The 15,468-nt window shown below is 40.5% G+C and overlaps 2 protein-coding genes across 7 annotated transcripts in view; one reads left to right on the forward strand and one right to left on the reverse strand.

Annotated features, from left to right (window-relative positions):
- The window catches only part of LOC121400599 (DNA-dependent metalloprotease SPRTN-like), a 32,740-nt gene extending 32,377 nt beyond the window's left edge, over positions 1–363 (forward strand). Inside the window, exon 4 of the mRNA XM_041584008.1 lies at positions 50–363. Coding sequence (XP_041439942.1) covers positions 50–247 — 198 coding nt within the window. The 3' untranslated portion in view covers positions 248–363. The remainder of the gene's footprint in view (positions 1–49) is intronic.
- Positions 1–12,692, reverse strand: part of LOC108709567 (protein 4.1-like) — a 99,665-nt gene extending 86,973 nt beyond the window's left edge. Inside the window, exons 1-2 of one of the 6 annotated variants that reach the window (XM_041584007.1) lie at positions 12,520–12,692; positions 3,913–4,016 (exon numbers count right to left, since the gene is read on the reverse strand). The gene's annotated coding sequence lies outside the window, so the exon portion shown is untranslated. Of the gene's footprint in view, positions 1–3,912; positions 4,017–7,984; positions 8,134–12,187; positions 12,207–12,519 lie in introns of those variants that run through there. The other 5 variants (XM_041584005.1, XM_041584000.1, XM_041584006.1 and 2 more) reach the window with 5 other exon arrangements.
- Positions 12,693–15,468: the final 2,776 nt, after the last annotated feature.

A 15,468-nucleotide genomic window follows, 5' to 3' on the forward strand; every position in this document is an offset into this window, starting at 1 on the left:
TTACTCTATTAAACATTATTCCCCTTGCACTTTTCTTATTTTTATATAGGCCTACCCTGATTTTAAGGATGAATATGACCTACTGAAGTGCCATTGGTGGGAGTGCAATGGCCCCTGTGGAGAATTAGTAACAAGGATTATGAACCGTCCACCAGCTACCAAGGCACACAAGAGGAAATGTGGAGGCGAATTTATCAAAATTTCAGAATCTGAAGACGGTCCTTCAAATAAGAGAAGGAAGGTCTAATCCTTCAGAGAAAGACATGGGATGAAAACTCACTTTTATAGCATGACTTTATAAAGTATTTGACCTAAAACATCTTAATTGTATTTTCTTTGCCTGCATCAGGCACTAAAACCAATGGAATCTCAATGTAAATAAATATAAAAATTAAAAAAAACTAAAAAAAAACTTTTTCTTTTTTGTCAGTCTTTATTTCCTAAAAATATTCATGTGTAAAAGTGTTTGGCTAAATTAAGATGCCATTTTCAATGTTAAAAACAGTCCATAGTCATAGTTGCTCAGTAGCAGCAAGCAGGGAATCTGCATCTTTCATCCCAACCTCATATGTTTTTATTTCCTCATTAGAATCAGGGAAGGGAAAGAATAATCAGTAGCTAAAATAGGTATTGATAGCACTTTCGTCAAAACCGGGGGCACATTCTTCTTAGGAAGAACATCAATAAGCATTTTGGTGGTATAATGGGAACTTAATGCACCTTTTTTTTTTGGCGGGGGGGGGGGAATACCAATTAGCACTTTAATAAATTATCACTGGCAATATTTCGTTCAAGCTATGTTTATATAATGATAGATAATTCACAAGTTGCTCAGGTATAACATCACATTGATTATGACATTGACAATGCTTCCACGTTCATACAATTTTTGTTCAGATACTTTTAATGAAACAATAACCCTATATGTCTTAAAGGAGAGTGGGAAAACATTAGGTACCCCTCAGTGATTATAATCACTTACCTGAGACCTGGGGCCAGTGCTCCTGTTTACTGAAAACTGCACTGACAGTATAGGCATTTAACTTATTACTATATAAGCCTACCACTATTATTTTGATAATGATAATGGTCCCTGCATAGAATTAGAATGATTATCGGATGCCTGCCTTCTAGAAAGGCAGAGAGAGTTTATCAACCATGAAGACAGTCCTGCATAGAAGAGACATAAAGTCTAACCTACAGAGTCACTATATGGTATAGACTACTTTTCATCCATCCCTACTGCTGATGAGATGCTGGGGTGGGGGTTGGGAGGGGTGATATTCATCTAAAGGTGGCCATACATGGGCAGATTAAAGCTGCCGATATTGACACAACCCCTTACCTCTTTGCCTAATCTGTTTGACCTGTTGGGGAAATTCGGGGATGTTTCAGGCTTAACTATCAATCATGAGAAATCTGAGGCTCTTAATCTGACTCTTGCCCCCGAAGCGGTTAAATTGTTGAAGCTTAACTTTGATTTTAAGTGGCAGCCCCTTTGTATCTCAATATTGGGGGTTAACCTCACCACGCTGTATTCGACTTTATACAAACATAATTACCCTAAACTGTACGTTTCCCTAACTAAATTACTGGAAGAATGGAGTAGATATCATATTTCCTGGGTGGGACGTATTAACTCGATCAAGATGACGATACTACCTAAACTTTTGTATTATTTCCGTACTCTACCAGTCTCCATTAGTTTACCGGACTTGAAGGAATTTCAGGGGAAGATAATGCGCTATATATGGGATAATAAGCCACCCCGGGTTAATAAAAAGACCTTATATGCTTCCAGGACACAGGGAGGTTTGGGCCTCCCGAACCTTCTTTATTACTTTTATGCTGCCCAACTGACTGCCATTCCGCTTCTACATATGGGCACGCAATGGGTTCAATTGGAAAATGACATTTGTGCCCCATACTCAGCAGATGCGTTAATTTGGTCTATGTCACATAAACGATCTTTGATCCAGAGTCCTAGCTTGAGCGCCACTTTGAAGGTTTGGGATAGTGTTCGGTACTCAGCTAAACTGATGTCACCATGGGCGCCGGTTACTCCTTTGCTCCAAAATCCGGATTTTACACCGGGACAGAATGTTGCCCTTTTCCGGTGGTGGAGTTCTAGCAATATTCTTAGAATCTATGACTGCTATAACGTTAGGGGCCCACTTACTATAGCTCTCCTCCAGTCCCAACGGGACCTTCCGTCATCTGAAATTTTTAGAGCGTTGCAGGTGTTACATTATATATCTTCACTGAAAACCCACTGGGAAAGGTCACAACATAGTCTGACATTTTTTGAAAGCTGGTGTCTCCGCCCCTCCCTCCGCACGGGAATGATCTCGCTATTGTATTCCGCCTTAAATAACCTATCAAACCCAAGGGATCACGCTTATGTTAGGGCATGGGAGAAGGATGTCTCGTGTTCATATGATATGGAACATTGGGGGAAGTGTTGGGAAATCACTAAATCTAGTTCTATGAATACCGTTTTGCTGGAGGCCTCCTACAAGGTATTATTTCGATGGTATTTGACGCCTGATAGGATAGCGAAAGGGGTTGCTACGGCGGATCCCAATTGCTTTAGAGGCTGCCAACAACTTGGTTCCATGTACCATATATGGTGGACGTGCCCTAGGGTGGTTAGATTTTGGATTAGGATCCACACTATCATATTCTCTGTTTTTAACATTAATGTGAGGAGAGACCCAATGATAGCACTTTTGAATGGTAAATGTGATGGTTTCTCTAAACTACAACACAAACTGTTGACATGTATATTTTTGGCTGCGAAACAAACCATCGCTAAGGCATGAAAAGCTGGAGCTATTCCTATTCTAGCTTTTAAACATAAAATGGATTGGATTATGGTGAATGAAAAATTAGCTAGTTTTCTCAATAACACCCATGATAAATTCCTAAGGATTTGGCAGCCCTGGTTGGAGTACAGACACAGTGATCCCAATGTTTATCAGCTTCTTTCCATTTGACTCTCTTGCTATCACTCGATTTTATTTTTGTGATGTATTAATGTTCCGATGACTTATTTTGCTATTTCCCAGTCTTTTCCATGCAATTTCCTGACTAGGTGGCTCTTTGATTTTACTGTTTTATTATTGTGTAACCAAAGTTGATGTCAATGTGCACTGATATTTTACTTGTGACCGCCCATGACTGTTTACATTATTTTTGATGACCTGCCACACTTTTGTGATGTACATTTGGCATTTGTTTGTGAAACAATAAAATTATTGTTGAAAAAAAAAGCTGCCGATATTGGACCTTTCGACCGATATGTGTATGGGGCTTCCAACAGGTCTCCCCGATCGATATCCCCCAATGCATTTTGGTTAATGCCGTTTTTGTTTAACAATTTGCCAAGTTGAATGTAAGACTACAGTACCCAGCATGCAATGGGACTGACTTGTGTAGAAGTCGGGAATTACCAATTTTTGGGCTCTGTACCCCAGTCTCCCGTTACTCTTAAACATTCTCGCATTTTCCAGTGACTTTCCTCAATTTCAGACACTTTTGGGGCAAAAATCTTCTCGCCACCAAAATGTCTAGAGGTTCAGCTGTTTTACCAATATTTATTGAAATTGTCCTTATGGGGCCCCTATACATATATACAAAAAGACCTGGCAACCCTGCCCAGACTGGCAATCTGGAAACTGGGGGCTGCATTAAGCTACCATAGACTGTTGCTTTATAATGGCCTGTGTATGGCTGTTTGGTAGTGATGTGCGGCAGGCCCGATACCCGAGGGTTCGGGCCGACCTCACACCCCCCCTTTTCGGGTCACGGGCGGGCGCGGGTTGAGCTTTTCTGACTGATCTCCCCGCCTACGACCTTACAAATGCCGGCTTCCGACTTCCAGATAGAACTTTTATATAGCTAGCCTGATACCTTCTTCCACCTCCCAGTATGATCACTGGTGTAGGTGCAGGCCCCAAGACCATTAACAAGTGAAGGGAAATGCTAAATGCTTTAGATGTTCCAGTTCTCGGTTGCTGAAAAGGAAGCAGAGGTAAATACAGCATGAGATCCGAGCCAAGAAACAGGAAGTCTGATCATCAGTCAGGAACAATATGGATGTGAGTTCTATAGTATCCAGGAAAACAAAAAACATTGAACAGAATATTGTCAGAGAGCCAGGAAAACTGAGGAACCATTAGCTTGACTGCATTATTATACAATCAGCTGTGAGGAAGCAAAACGTTCCAGTATTTTAATGCAACATTTCAGTATCACTTTAAATGCATTACTAGCATTTTTCTTAACTGTTGGCCGGTGGCAGGCCCAAAATACTTGCCTGCTAGATAAAATTACACTGACACGTTCCTATTATTATCTGAAATGCGTCAGTATTTTTTGTAAAGTTTTGTTATGCTAAAACTAGACTTGTGCTAAAAAAATCTGGCCAAGATATCGATTGAGGAGGTTTAATTTTTCTGTAGATGGAGGACTGAGTCGGCTACTTGATGCGGTCCTACGACCTGTTGGGCCCATTCTCTTTGTTGTAATCCGATCGTTCGGCCCTAGGATTAACCCAATATCACCCTGCTGTTGGTGGGCATTTTGGGGAAAGATCAGATCATTTGGCGGTTAATCATTTGGATTAACCCAATATGGCCCAGCCGTTGGTGGGCATGTCAGGGAAAGATCTGCTAGTGTATAGCCACCTTAACTTGCAGTGTAGCAGTAAAGTGTGACTGAAGTTTATCAAAGCACAAGACACATTGTTTGGGGCACCTGGGAAATGGACATCATGTCTATCCCCATGCCAAAATCAAATACAAAAAATTCAGTTTGCTTTTTTAAAAAAAATGGATTTCAGTGCAGAATTCTGCTGTAACAGCACTAACGGATGCGTTTTGAAAAAAACATGTTTTCCTGCAACAGTATACATGTAACAATGAGAGCGGAGTAGTATGCTAGTCTGAAACAAAGCTAACAGATGCAAATGTATAAACTATGTAAATATATGAAATATTAGGCCCTATTGTGGCAAAAAATTATAAACCATTACTAGAGCTTTTGTAAAAAGTATGGATGCCCCGAATCCACTATTTTGGATTCGGCTGAACCCCCGAATCCTTTGTGAAAGATTCGGCCGAATACCAAACCGAATCCAAATTAGGGGTGGAAAGGGGAAAACATTTTTACTTCCTTGTTTTGTGAGGAAAAGTCACGCGATTTCCCTCTCCACCCCTAATTTGCATAAGCAAATTAGGATTCGGCAGTGCTACAATCTGAGCATGCTCCCGAAATTTGCATGTTATAGTCGCTGTTATAGTTTCAGTATAGACTTCATCAGTGAAAGAACCCATTTGACAAAGTAAGGAATTTTTTAAAACCTGCAGTTTTTTTCAAAAAAATATATATGTAGTTTGATTAAACGGGTTTAGGTTGTACTGGTCAGATTGTTAATATGTGTTTGATTTTGGCTGTGATAGGTGCCCTTTAAAGTGATACCCTCTAGCCAACACCAGCCCCTATCACAGAGTTATTTACAAGTCCAGACACTCTGACATGGCTTAACTGTGAGCAGAGTAATACAGGTAGAGTATAGAACACACAGGCAGAGCAGGGAAGGCAAAGTATGGCACACATACAACATAGGGCAAGAAGAGTAGAGAGGCGTGAACAGATGAACAATGCAGACACTTACTGTACAGTCTGTACAGTTTTAGGTGTGAATAATTCAGTGTTTTACAGGTGTGAACAATGCAAGGGGGATTATAGGTGTGAACAATAAGGATTTTATAGTCTGAGTCTGGGATGTGAACAATGCAGGAGCCAGTCAGTATTGATACATTTTAATGCTTACACAAGTTAAGCAGTCAGACAGTCACAGCAACCAGGCTTTGATATGGGGGCCCGCCAGCTGAGCAGCACTGCTCTACATCATACTAACAGTTAACTCAAACGTGAACTCCTTTAAGATACATAAGTAGGGCTTCACAGGAACAGAATAAGATACGTAGAGCTCAAAAGTCAGCTGGAGTCTATAGTGCCATAACAGGAATACAGCTATAACAAAATGTAATATTTAGGCTTCAGCGATTAAGATGATGGCATAATGAAATGAGAGGAACAAGGGCATTGCTAGACCTACAAACTCAAGGTACATCCCCAGCCCATTTACACAATGCCCCACATCTCAATACCGCTTGAAACTGAAATTTGTAAAGATCACCAGCTTCCAAAGAGTTAAAACACAGTTTCTTCACTGTCAGTGTACAGCATGTAGAAAAATTCCCTGAGCACTTAAGTATCATAGTCTGGCCCCCTGTTATTGAAAAGCCCCAGTTAAATGCCTATGTCCCTAGTGTCTTGATAAATTAGCAACCCCCTTGACTAAAGCTGACCATACACAAGCTGATCTGCCAATTAGGCAAGGTCAACAAACAAGCTGATCTGGGCCTGATTTGGTCATCGAAGTGCAGAGCTAAATCAGGCTGATTTAAACATTGGCCATCATATAGAGGGCCAATGGAGACCCATTGGATAAAGGAACATATCAGAGCACCAATATGATCCTTTTCTGATGAGATTTTCAAATCTGCCCAATATGGCAACCCTTTAGTTGGGCCCTACAGACAGGCCAATAAGCTGCTGAAGGGTCCAACTTAGATGAGGAAAGGATAACTTAGCGTCCATTATGTTTTATGCAAAAAAGTAAATGATTTTGAAATGCATGGACCCCAATTCTCCTACACTCCAAAATTGGATTGAGTTAATAACTGCTACATTGCCTCCAATCAAATTGGCATACTAAAGTTTGAAAAAAACATGGGACCATGGTTGGATACTAACCCTCAAGTATTTTTTGCCAGATGTCTGAACTTTATGTATAATTTGATATGCACCTTGATAATCTGATGTTACTTGATTTCCTTTGTGTTGTGACAGTCACTGTACATATCTAAATCATATTTATTTTCTTTTTTTTTTTTTTTTACATTAAAAGCAAAATAAAAAAAACTATTTAAAAAAAAAAAGCAAGCCGATTAGGAAACATGGGCAATGAAAAACAGAAACTTTTTTAAAAACAGGAATAATAGGGTTTTGTGAAAAATATGCCAAAACATGGATTGCTTCAATTGAAAGAGTAGTTAGTTAGAATAGCCAGAATGAAACCCACACAGAAATGGAGAGCAAAAAGGGGAATCAGAGAAAATTCAAGAACTCGAAATTAGCCAGCTATAAAAGGCTGTAATAACCTGCATTAGCCTGCAAGTCCACTGCAGTGCATGGCAAGATATATAACAAACCCATTTTCTACTATTGTATATAGGTCACTATAGTAAAACAATGAAACTATATCAAACCACTTGTTTACCAGACTAAAAGAAAGGGTATATTTGCTAACGGCATGAGATTCAACTACAGACTAAGTTGCATCAATTCTGTTTCTTGATATAAAAACATTTCTGTTAGACTTCGTTCTGCGATAAGAAATGATGGTCTGTGGCAGGAGGATTTATCTCTTCTCGGAAATTAATACATAATTATTATTGTCATTATGAATCTAATTATTATTAGCATGTATTTATAAAGCACCAACATGTTTTGCAGCTCTGTACAATGTAATGTTTCCTATATATACAGTAAATGAGCACAACTAAGCAGGACAGATAGGCAGTCAGAACCTGCATAATCACACAGGCCAGAGTTACAGTGAAATATTACACTGAACCCTTAGCCCCTAATACTGTAAGGTCGCCCTTTCTCTAACAGTGGCTGTGCTGTTTATTAATCTGCCCAATAAGTAGCTTATAAATGGCTAATGAAAGCCCACTCATTCTTCAGTACTTCTCATGCACATGCTGGGAAAAAGACTTGCCCTAAGAACCCAGCTCCTATTCTCTGACAGTATAATATAGTTCATCTTCCAATATCCCTGAACCCAAAGAATTACCAGGTCACTGCTACAATCCACTCCCCAATTCCTCCCAATGATGAAAGACTATACCTTTCTGACGTCATGAAGGTGATCTTGAAGGAGGGGGGGTTCTCAAGGCTTCCGATCTTGCCACTGACCCCGGAGCCCTCCACCTGTTCTGAAAAACCGTCCTAAAATGACGTCACCAGCCCAAACCCTGCCTCTTCGATACAGTCTTCGCCTGTTCTCCGAAATCCTAATCTCTCATTGGCTGATATTACCGGGAGGCTCGGCTGTGTGCAGCCCTGCACTCTCTCTCACACACACAGGCTAGTGGGCGGGACGCTATGCAGAGACCTTTGCTGCAGTGAAAGAACTGAAGTCAGGAATGTGCTGCTCTCCTGCTGCTGTTCAACTAAAACTTCCTGGAGGCCATTGTGAAATGATGCAAATAGTAGCTCAACACAACCCTACACTTCCCTCTTTTCGTTGCAGCGAGTGCTACATTTTAAAGGCACCTTATCTACAGTGAATGAACTCATTTAACTTTTAATATGCATTTATTTAAATGTGTGTATTCCTTCCATCAGAACAACCTGAGGGAATGCCAGTCATTAAATAAATGAAATAAAAGTGCCTGGTATTGTGCAGTAGTGCTGTAAATCAAGGCACACTTCTTAGTGCCACCCCTACAGGCCAGGACTGGCAATTTGTGGGTTCTGGCAAATGCCAGAGGGGCTGCTGTAACATGCCATAGACAGTCACTATTTTGTGGGCTGGTGGGGACCCGTTTGGGCCTCTCTGTACTTGAAATGCCAGAGCCTATTTTGAATCCCAGTCGAGACCTACCCCCCCCGGGAAATAAAGGCTGAAAGCAGTGTTTACAAACAAACCTCAGTTAGGGCTGACTGGATAAACTGGCTGCCTAGTGCCAATTGTTGAGGGGTGAAAGTCTACAAAGGTATTTAGGGTAAATCAAATGAAAACAAATCAGAAATTCAAAATTCAATGTAGCCAATGCTAAGCAGGAAGGGATGCTGGATATTTTCCAAAAAGAAACAACTAGAAAGCATAGGAGAACCATAGTTGTGTCATTCAGGTTAAGAAGGCTCTAGATCCCAAATAACCCAATGGATGCATAAGCGTTCTTTAACCAACCCTTAATATGCCCTACCTGCACCCACAGATTTTGCCTTTTACTCCAGAAGTTCTCCGTAGCATTTCTAAAATCATTTCTAACCTCATTTAGACTGCATTCGATACATTGCTATGTCCCCCACTCCTTTTGTTGATCCTATTAGTTTCCCATATAAGCCTCACCGCTACCATGCATCCAGAGAGCTGCCCAGTGCTGGACCAAAGGCTAACTGCATGCAAGGCAGGACCCTCCTTCCCAACCCTACCTCACATCCCACCCTCTGCAATAAATTTCCCTGATTGTCCCCTGCTGCCACACAGACATCACCACTACAGTAAAAACACCATCCGACCCCCCCCCACATACACACACATTATAAAAAGCCATTGTTCAGGGCCACCCAATATGTAGACTCTCCTAGGCCTGCAGATTTTTTCCTATAACGTTATACCCATAGGAAGAGTCTTTAATCACAGGTTTCAGAGTTTTCACCCATTCTTCAGAACTGCCCCCACGACCAAAAATCTGAGCCCTGTTGAACCTTTTGAAAGATTTATTTCCAGTAAATGTTCTAATTAGGGACTGTCTACACAAACATGAAACAACTACAAACAGAGCTAAGAACCTTAGCTGTCTTTTGTGTCTACAGGGGTAATGTGGAATGGAATGTCAGAAGTGGAGAGCTTAAAACCCCGAATAAATACCTTCTGCGGTACCAGGTGCTGTACTGAAGGACCTACGCCTGCTTCAGGGTCAAGTAATCCAGTTAAAGCAGATATCAGCAGAACACTATAGATTTGCATAAGCATGAAATTTTTTGTGTCAAAACATTTCAAACAGGGCAACGTTTCGGGCCACCCAGGCCCTTTATCAAGCCTCTTGATTGATAAAGGACCCGGCTTGATAAAGGGCCCGGGTGGACCGAAACGTTGCCCTGTTTAAAATGTTTTGACACAATAAATCTCACGCTTATGCAAATCTACAGTGTGCTGCTGATATCTGCTTTTACAGGGGCAATGTGGGGCATATATTTCTACAAAGTGCAAGGTTGCACATATTCCACAAAGAATTTTAAGGGCAGAGACAGACGAGAAGATTCGGGGTGATTAGTGAAAGTCACTAGGGAATGCCTATTTGTCTTTGTTCATCATGATCATGATCACAGGTGCTCCTCTTCACCGAAAACCACACAGGTTATATTTCTACCCTATCATTCAGACCACCATTAGGCTAGGACCAGAAAGGGGCAAAATCAGCCTGCTGAAATTTGTAGGCCGATTTAAGCCCGTGGCATATAGCAGTATTCTCTTCATGTCCTGAAGACTTGTGTAGTCTCCGGCTTAAAATTGGTGGATTTTGTCAAAGAAACACAAGAATTGGCATTTTGAGTCGAAATCCACCAAGGGAGTTCTCAGCAGGTTAAGTAATTTCTCAATTGTTCCTTTCTGCTGTCTGGGAGCATGCACATATGCAGTTACAGTTAAAGGAGAACTAAACCCTAAAAATAAATATGGCTAAAAATGTCATATTTGTATACTGCAGTTATGATCCAGGACTTCAAACTTGTCACAGGGGGTCACCATCTTGGAAAGTGTCAGCAACGCTCACATGCTCAGTGGGTTCTGAGCAGTTGTTGAGAAGCTAAGCTTAGGGGTCATCACTAATTATCAAGCAGAAAATGAGGTTGGTCTGTAAAATAAACTGATGCTACAAGGCTGATTATTAAATTCTGATGCTAATTGCACTGGTTTCTGTGCTGTAGTAATTATCTATATTAATTATTAATCAGTCTTATATTGTGACATTTCTATTCTATGTGTACTGTATATTGTGAGTCAGTCCCTAAGCTCATTAAGTGACAGCAGCACAGAGCATGTGCAGTGAATCAGCAGAAAAGAAGGTGGGGAGCTGCTGGGGCATCTTTGGAGACACAGATCTTTATTGCTAAAGTAATGTGGTTGCCTTGGGCTGGTACAGAAGCCCAAAACATAATGTACAACATTTCTAGCCTACATCTTTAGTTAAGCTTTAGTTCTCCTTTAAAAGGTTATTATTCTGCGCTTATATGCAATCCAGGACATCTGAATAAGACAATTGAGAAGTAGCTGAGGATGATGATGTTCTGATAATAGGATAGGCCAGTGTGTTTTTCATTATAAAAGAAGCAGCTGCCTTGTGTCTAAGGTTACCATTCATAATCACAGGGGGTGATATGGCCTTATCAAGGCAATATCAAGATAGCAAATGGAAGTGGCCCAAAGTTATGCCATTATGGTCAGAAAGGATCCCATCAATGGCATGCGTAATAGCATGGGTAAGGGGCCAACAAGGAAAAGATTTAAATGGTCAGTAATAGACTTAACACTAGCAGGGGCTGCAGTAAATATGGAACAATTTCGAAAATCAGTCAAGAAAATTAATAACAATACATAAATCGCCACAAGGATGTTAATATGCACACATGGAAACACTCAAATAACAGCTCAAGGGGTGTGACATAATGTTCACAGGAAGGTCCTGGGGTCCCTCATGCTTTTTCTCTCAGTTGCAACAGTGAGGTTACTATTAAATTTGTCAGGGCCATAAACATCACAGGGCAACCACTTCACTCCCTTAACACTTGTCTTGCTCTTAAGTCACTGAGTTTCAGCAGGAGAAGCCCAAGAGGAAATTAATGCAGTGCCACATATTTAAATATGTATTGTATTTGTTTTCTATGTGAGAATATTAATAAAACCATGACCTGCCCTACTGCCCAAACAGCTTGTCAAATAAAGTGGTGACCTGGGTGGGAGAAAAGGAAAGAATGGGGGTCTACAGTCAAGGATAATTATGCAATACAGCCATAAAGGAACAGTAACACCAAAATAAATATATAAATAGGAAATGAAAACACCCGTTTCCACTGACTAGGCTTATTCCACACTGCCTCTCATACAAATTTTGAAATAGAGAACATTTTGTCACCTTAAGAAGCTTGTCACCCTAAAACACTGTTCCCTGCCATTCTATACATACAGAGCCTCAGCGTTAGAGGCTGTTACATGATGGGTTTTCCCCATCTATAATCACATTTTTAGAGACAAACACCATAGGGGATCGCCATTTAAAGGTCACTGCCACATTCCACTTCCCTCCCTACAGTTAGGGGTTACCTGAGCCAGCAGACTTGCCACCAGGACACCTCCACCTGTTCTGAGACTTTTTAGTCACAAGGCCAAACCCTGACTCTTCGCTATGGTCTTTGCAAATACCAGAAGTCATAACCTCTCATTGGCTGATATTGTGGTGAGACTCAGCTGTGTGTGCCCTTGCTCCTACTAAAGGGTGGGCTGTTTATATATGCTGTTTTACTAATGCTATTGAACTACACTTCCCAAATGCCATAGTGTAATGATGGCTTTTGCAGATCAAAACAGGAGACCTCAGTTATCCTCCCCCCCCCCACATTACCACCGGTGCCGTATTTTGGCAAGTAGCACCTTACCTGCAGGGAATGAACTCTTTCAACTTTTAACGTGCATTTAATGATCACACATAAGCTGCTTGTACTCCTTCCTTCAAAACGCCACAAAGGGAATATCAATCATTATATCCATAAAATAAGTGTCAGTATTGTGCTGTGGTGCTATTGATGACTGAGAAAAGGCGCACTACTCTGTGGTCACTCCACCCTCCTGCTCCTCCTGGAATTCCTGGTTATCAGTATGAACAGTTGCTGCTCCACTCTGCTGAGTCACGGGGCTCCCTGCTGAGTAGCCTTTAACGCTTTCCTGCCCATCACCATATCTAAGAACCACTACTACAAAATGAATAGATACTCATTGTTCCTAATTTACAAGTACAGCTCCTCGTTTGGACTCTTGGTATTCTTTATACCAATTTCAAACAGACTAACTTCACAGACACAGGCATCTACAGAAAATGTTCCTAATATTGCATTAGTTCTTTATTGCTTTTGTTTGTAATTTTGTATGTACAGTTTAGATTTACTATGCACCCTATGCAGCATATGTTGATGCTTTATAAATGTGTGTTAATAATAAGTAATAATAATAAGTAGGTGGGATCTACAAAAAAAACAAAATAAATGACTACTTTGCATTCAGCCAACTTGTTCACAACGGTGCTACCAAGTGACTGCTTCTGGTTAAACATATTTAAGAGAGATTCTGAAGTGTTGAAACTTCTACTCCATCTAAGAACTGGTGAGCTTTCAGCACAATGTATTTATGCTGATTTGGGGGCCTTCTGGCTGCTGCAATATGTACTTTATGTGGCCTCCCAGCTGGAACAAATGTAGTCCAAAAGTTATACTGTGTTATATGACAAAATCTATGTAGAAGGCTGGCCATCTACTATATTAATATTATACCATCAATATATAGATATAAATAAAGGTTCAAAACTGAGCAACTTAGTAAAGCATTCTTTATACTTTACAATGCCCTCTTTTGAACGTTTGCATACTTTCATTATTTAAGCACCAAGGCAATTATATTTCCAGTATAGATAGGGTTGCCACCTTTTCCAGAAAAAAATACCGGCCTTCCTATATATTTATCATTTCTCCCTATTAATAACATTGGGATCAACCATCACTTTTACCGGCCATGACAGTAAAATATCGGCCAGGTGGCAACCTTAAGTATAGAGTGCTCCGCTACCATATATTTTATATATATATATATATATTTCTGTAGTTGTTGCTGTACAATAATAGTGTCACTATGTGATTATAGTGCACACACGTATGCAAACAGATTCGCAAATCACAAAAGTGGCACTAAAAATAATTTGGTGTTTGATGTAAAATGGTGGTTTATGCTGGAAGATCACACATTTACAATTGACTGAATGCCAAAATGTTAGATTTTTGTTGGAGTAAAGCAATTCTGCAGCTTTCCAAATGTGATATTACAAACACCAGCAAAATGTTAATGATGACAAAGACGCAATCACACACAGAAGCAAGCAGATTTAGCATCTCTCCCCACACTGAAACAGCCATTTTCTACCACACTATCTTACACACACAGAGCATCATGTGATCAGGCTGTGGCTCAGTCTCTGGATGAAAAAAAAACAAACAAGTATCAGGCAGCAGCTGGCAGAGAGACCTGCAACGTTATCAGGAGAGGTGCATAGAATAAGTAGTTACTAACATCTTAAACACTATTAGGGTACGGGAACAGGGTACGTTTTGTAAGGGCTAGAACTAGGTATAGCTAGAAGAGGCACAAGGATGCAACAGTGGTGGTGGGGGTCTGCTTGGTATGTATCTCTTCTTTCTGCCTACCCTTAACTGGTCAAGTCTTGCAGCTGATCTGTCATCACTCGCTTTTCAAATTAACCTCCTCCAGTCGTCTGCACATGCTCTTAAGATGGGCAGGCGGTTGGAGCAAGGTGGCCTCATGCCACAGTCCTGAGCTCCTGTGCAGACAGGACAGACCTAATGATGCTCATGGAGGCAGGGAGCTGCAAATACACCAAGAAAATACCCTCCCCTTGTCTTACTGCAGTAGAAGCGATAAGAGGACACAAAGTGCAAGCATCATGTGCTGATGCTCTCTGAGAACATTGGGGCCTCTAACAGGACATGCTAAATGTATTAAATTCTCAATAGTTGTATAGTACCACAAGCAAAAGGTAGACTGTTCTACCCTGTGATCTTTAGGATGCAATTTATTTCAAGCCTAACATGGACAGTTCTCAAGCAACAGACTTAGTTATAGACTGTTAAATATTGCCACCTTTAGGTCAAAAATTTATACTACGTAACAAAACACAAAAGGGATCATTTACATAACAGAAGAGTGTACAAAGTGCAAAAAAAAAGCCCTCAATGGCCATTTATTTGCACACTGATCTGCTCTTTACAAAATGCCACCCCTTGTGAATACAGTGCTGCTGAATGCAGCCATCTCTGTATTCATAGAGGAAGCACAGGTCTTTGCACTCCACTCTGGACAGCAAACACCAGCACCCTGGATGCAAGACCAATGGTAGTTTGTGCCTGTTTTTGCAATCCACCTTCATAAATTGCCGTTATTGTTTCATGTATGTACTTTGTTAACTACAATTACAAAAACAATGCTTTAAAAACAAGCCAAAAATAAACAGAAAATATTTAATTTGATAAAAACCCTTCAGCTTGCAGGACAAAACCTTTTTGAATCAATTGCATTTCCTCAATAATAATGTAATGCTACTTTACATTTTAATACAACTTAGTCTAAAACCCATGTAAACTAAAGGCAACAAGTCTGTCAAAATGCAGCAACGTAAGTTAAGTATGTAACTGAGCAAAAATACAAGGTATTCAGGGGCGTTACTGCCACGAGACAAGGACCTTGCCTTGGGCGGCATTTCCCCACAAGTTACAATACCTTTAAATTAACTTTTAGTGTGTTGTAGAATGGCTAAGCAACTTTTT

Source organism: Xenopus laevis, chromosome 2S (genome assembly GCF_017654675.1).
Source record: "Xenopus laevis strain J_2021 chromosome 2S, Xenopus_laevis_v10.1, whole genome shotgun sequence".
NCBI lineage: Eukaryota > Metazoa > Chordata > Amphibia > Anura > Pipidae > Xenopus > Xenopus laevis.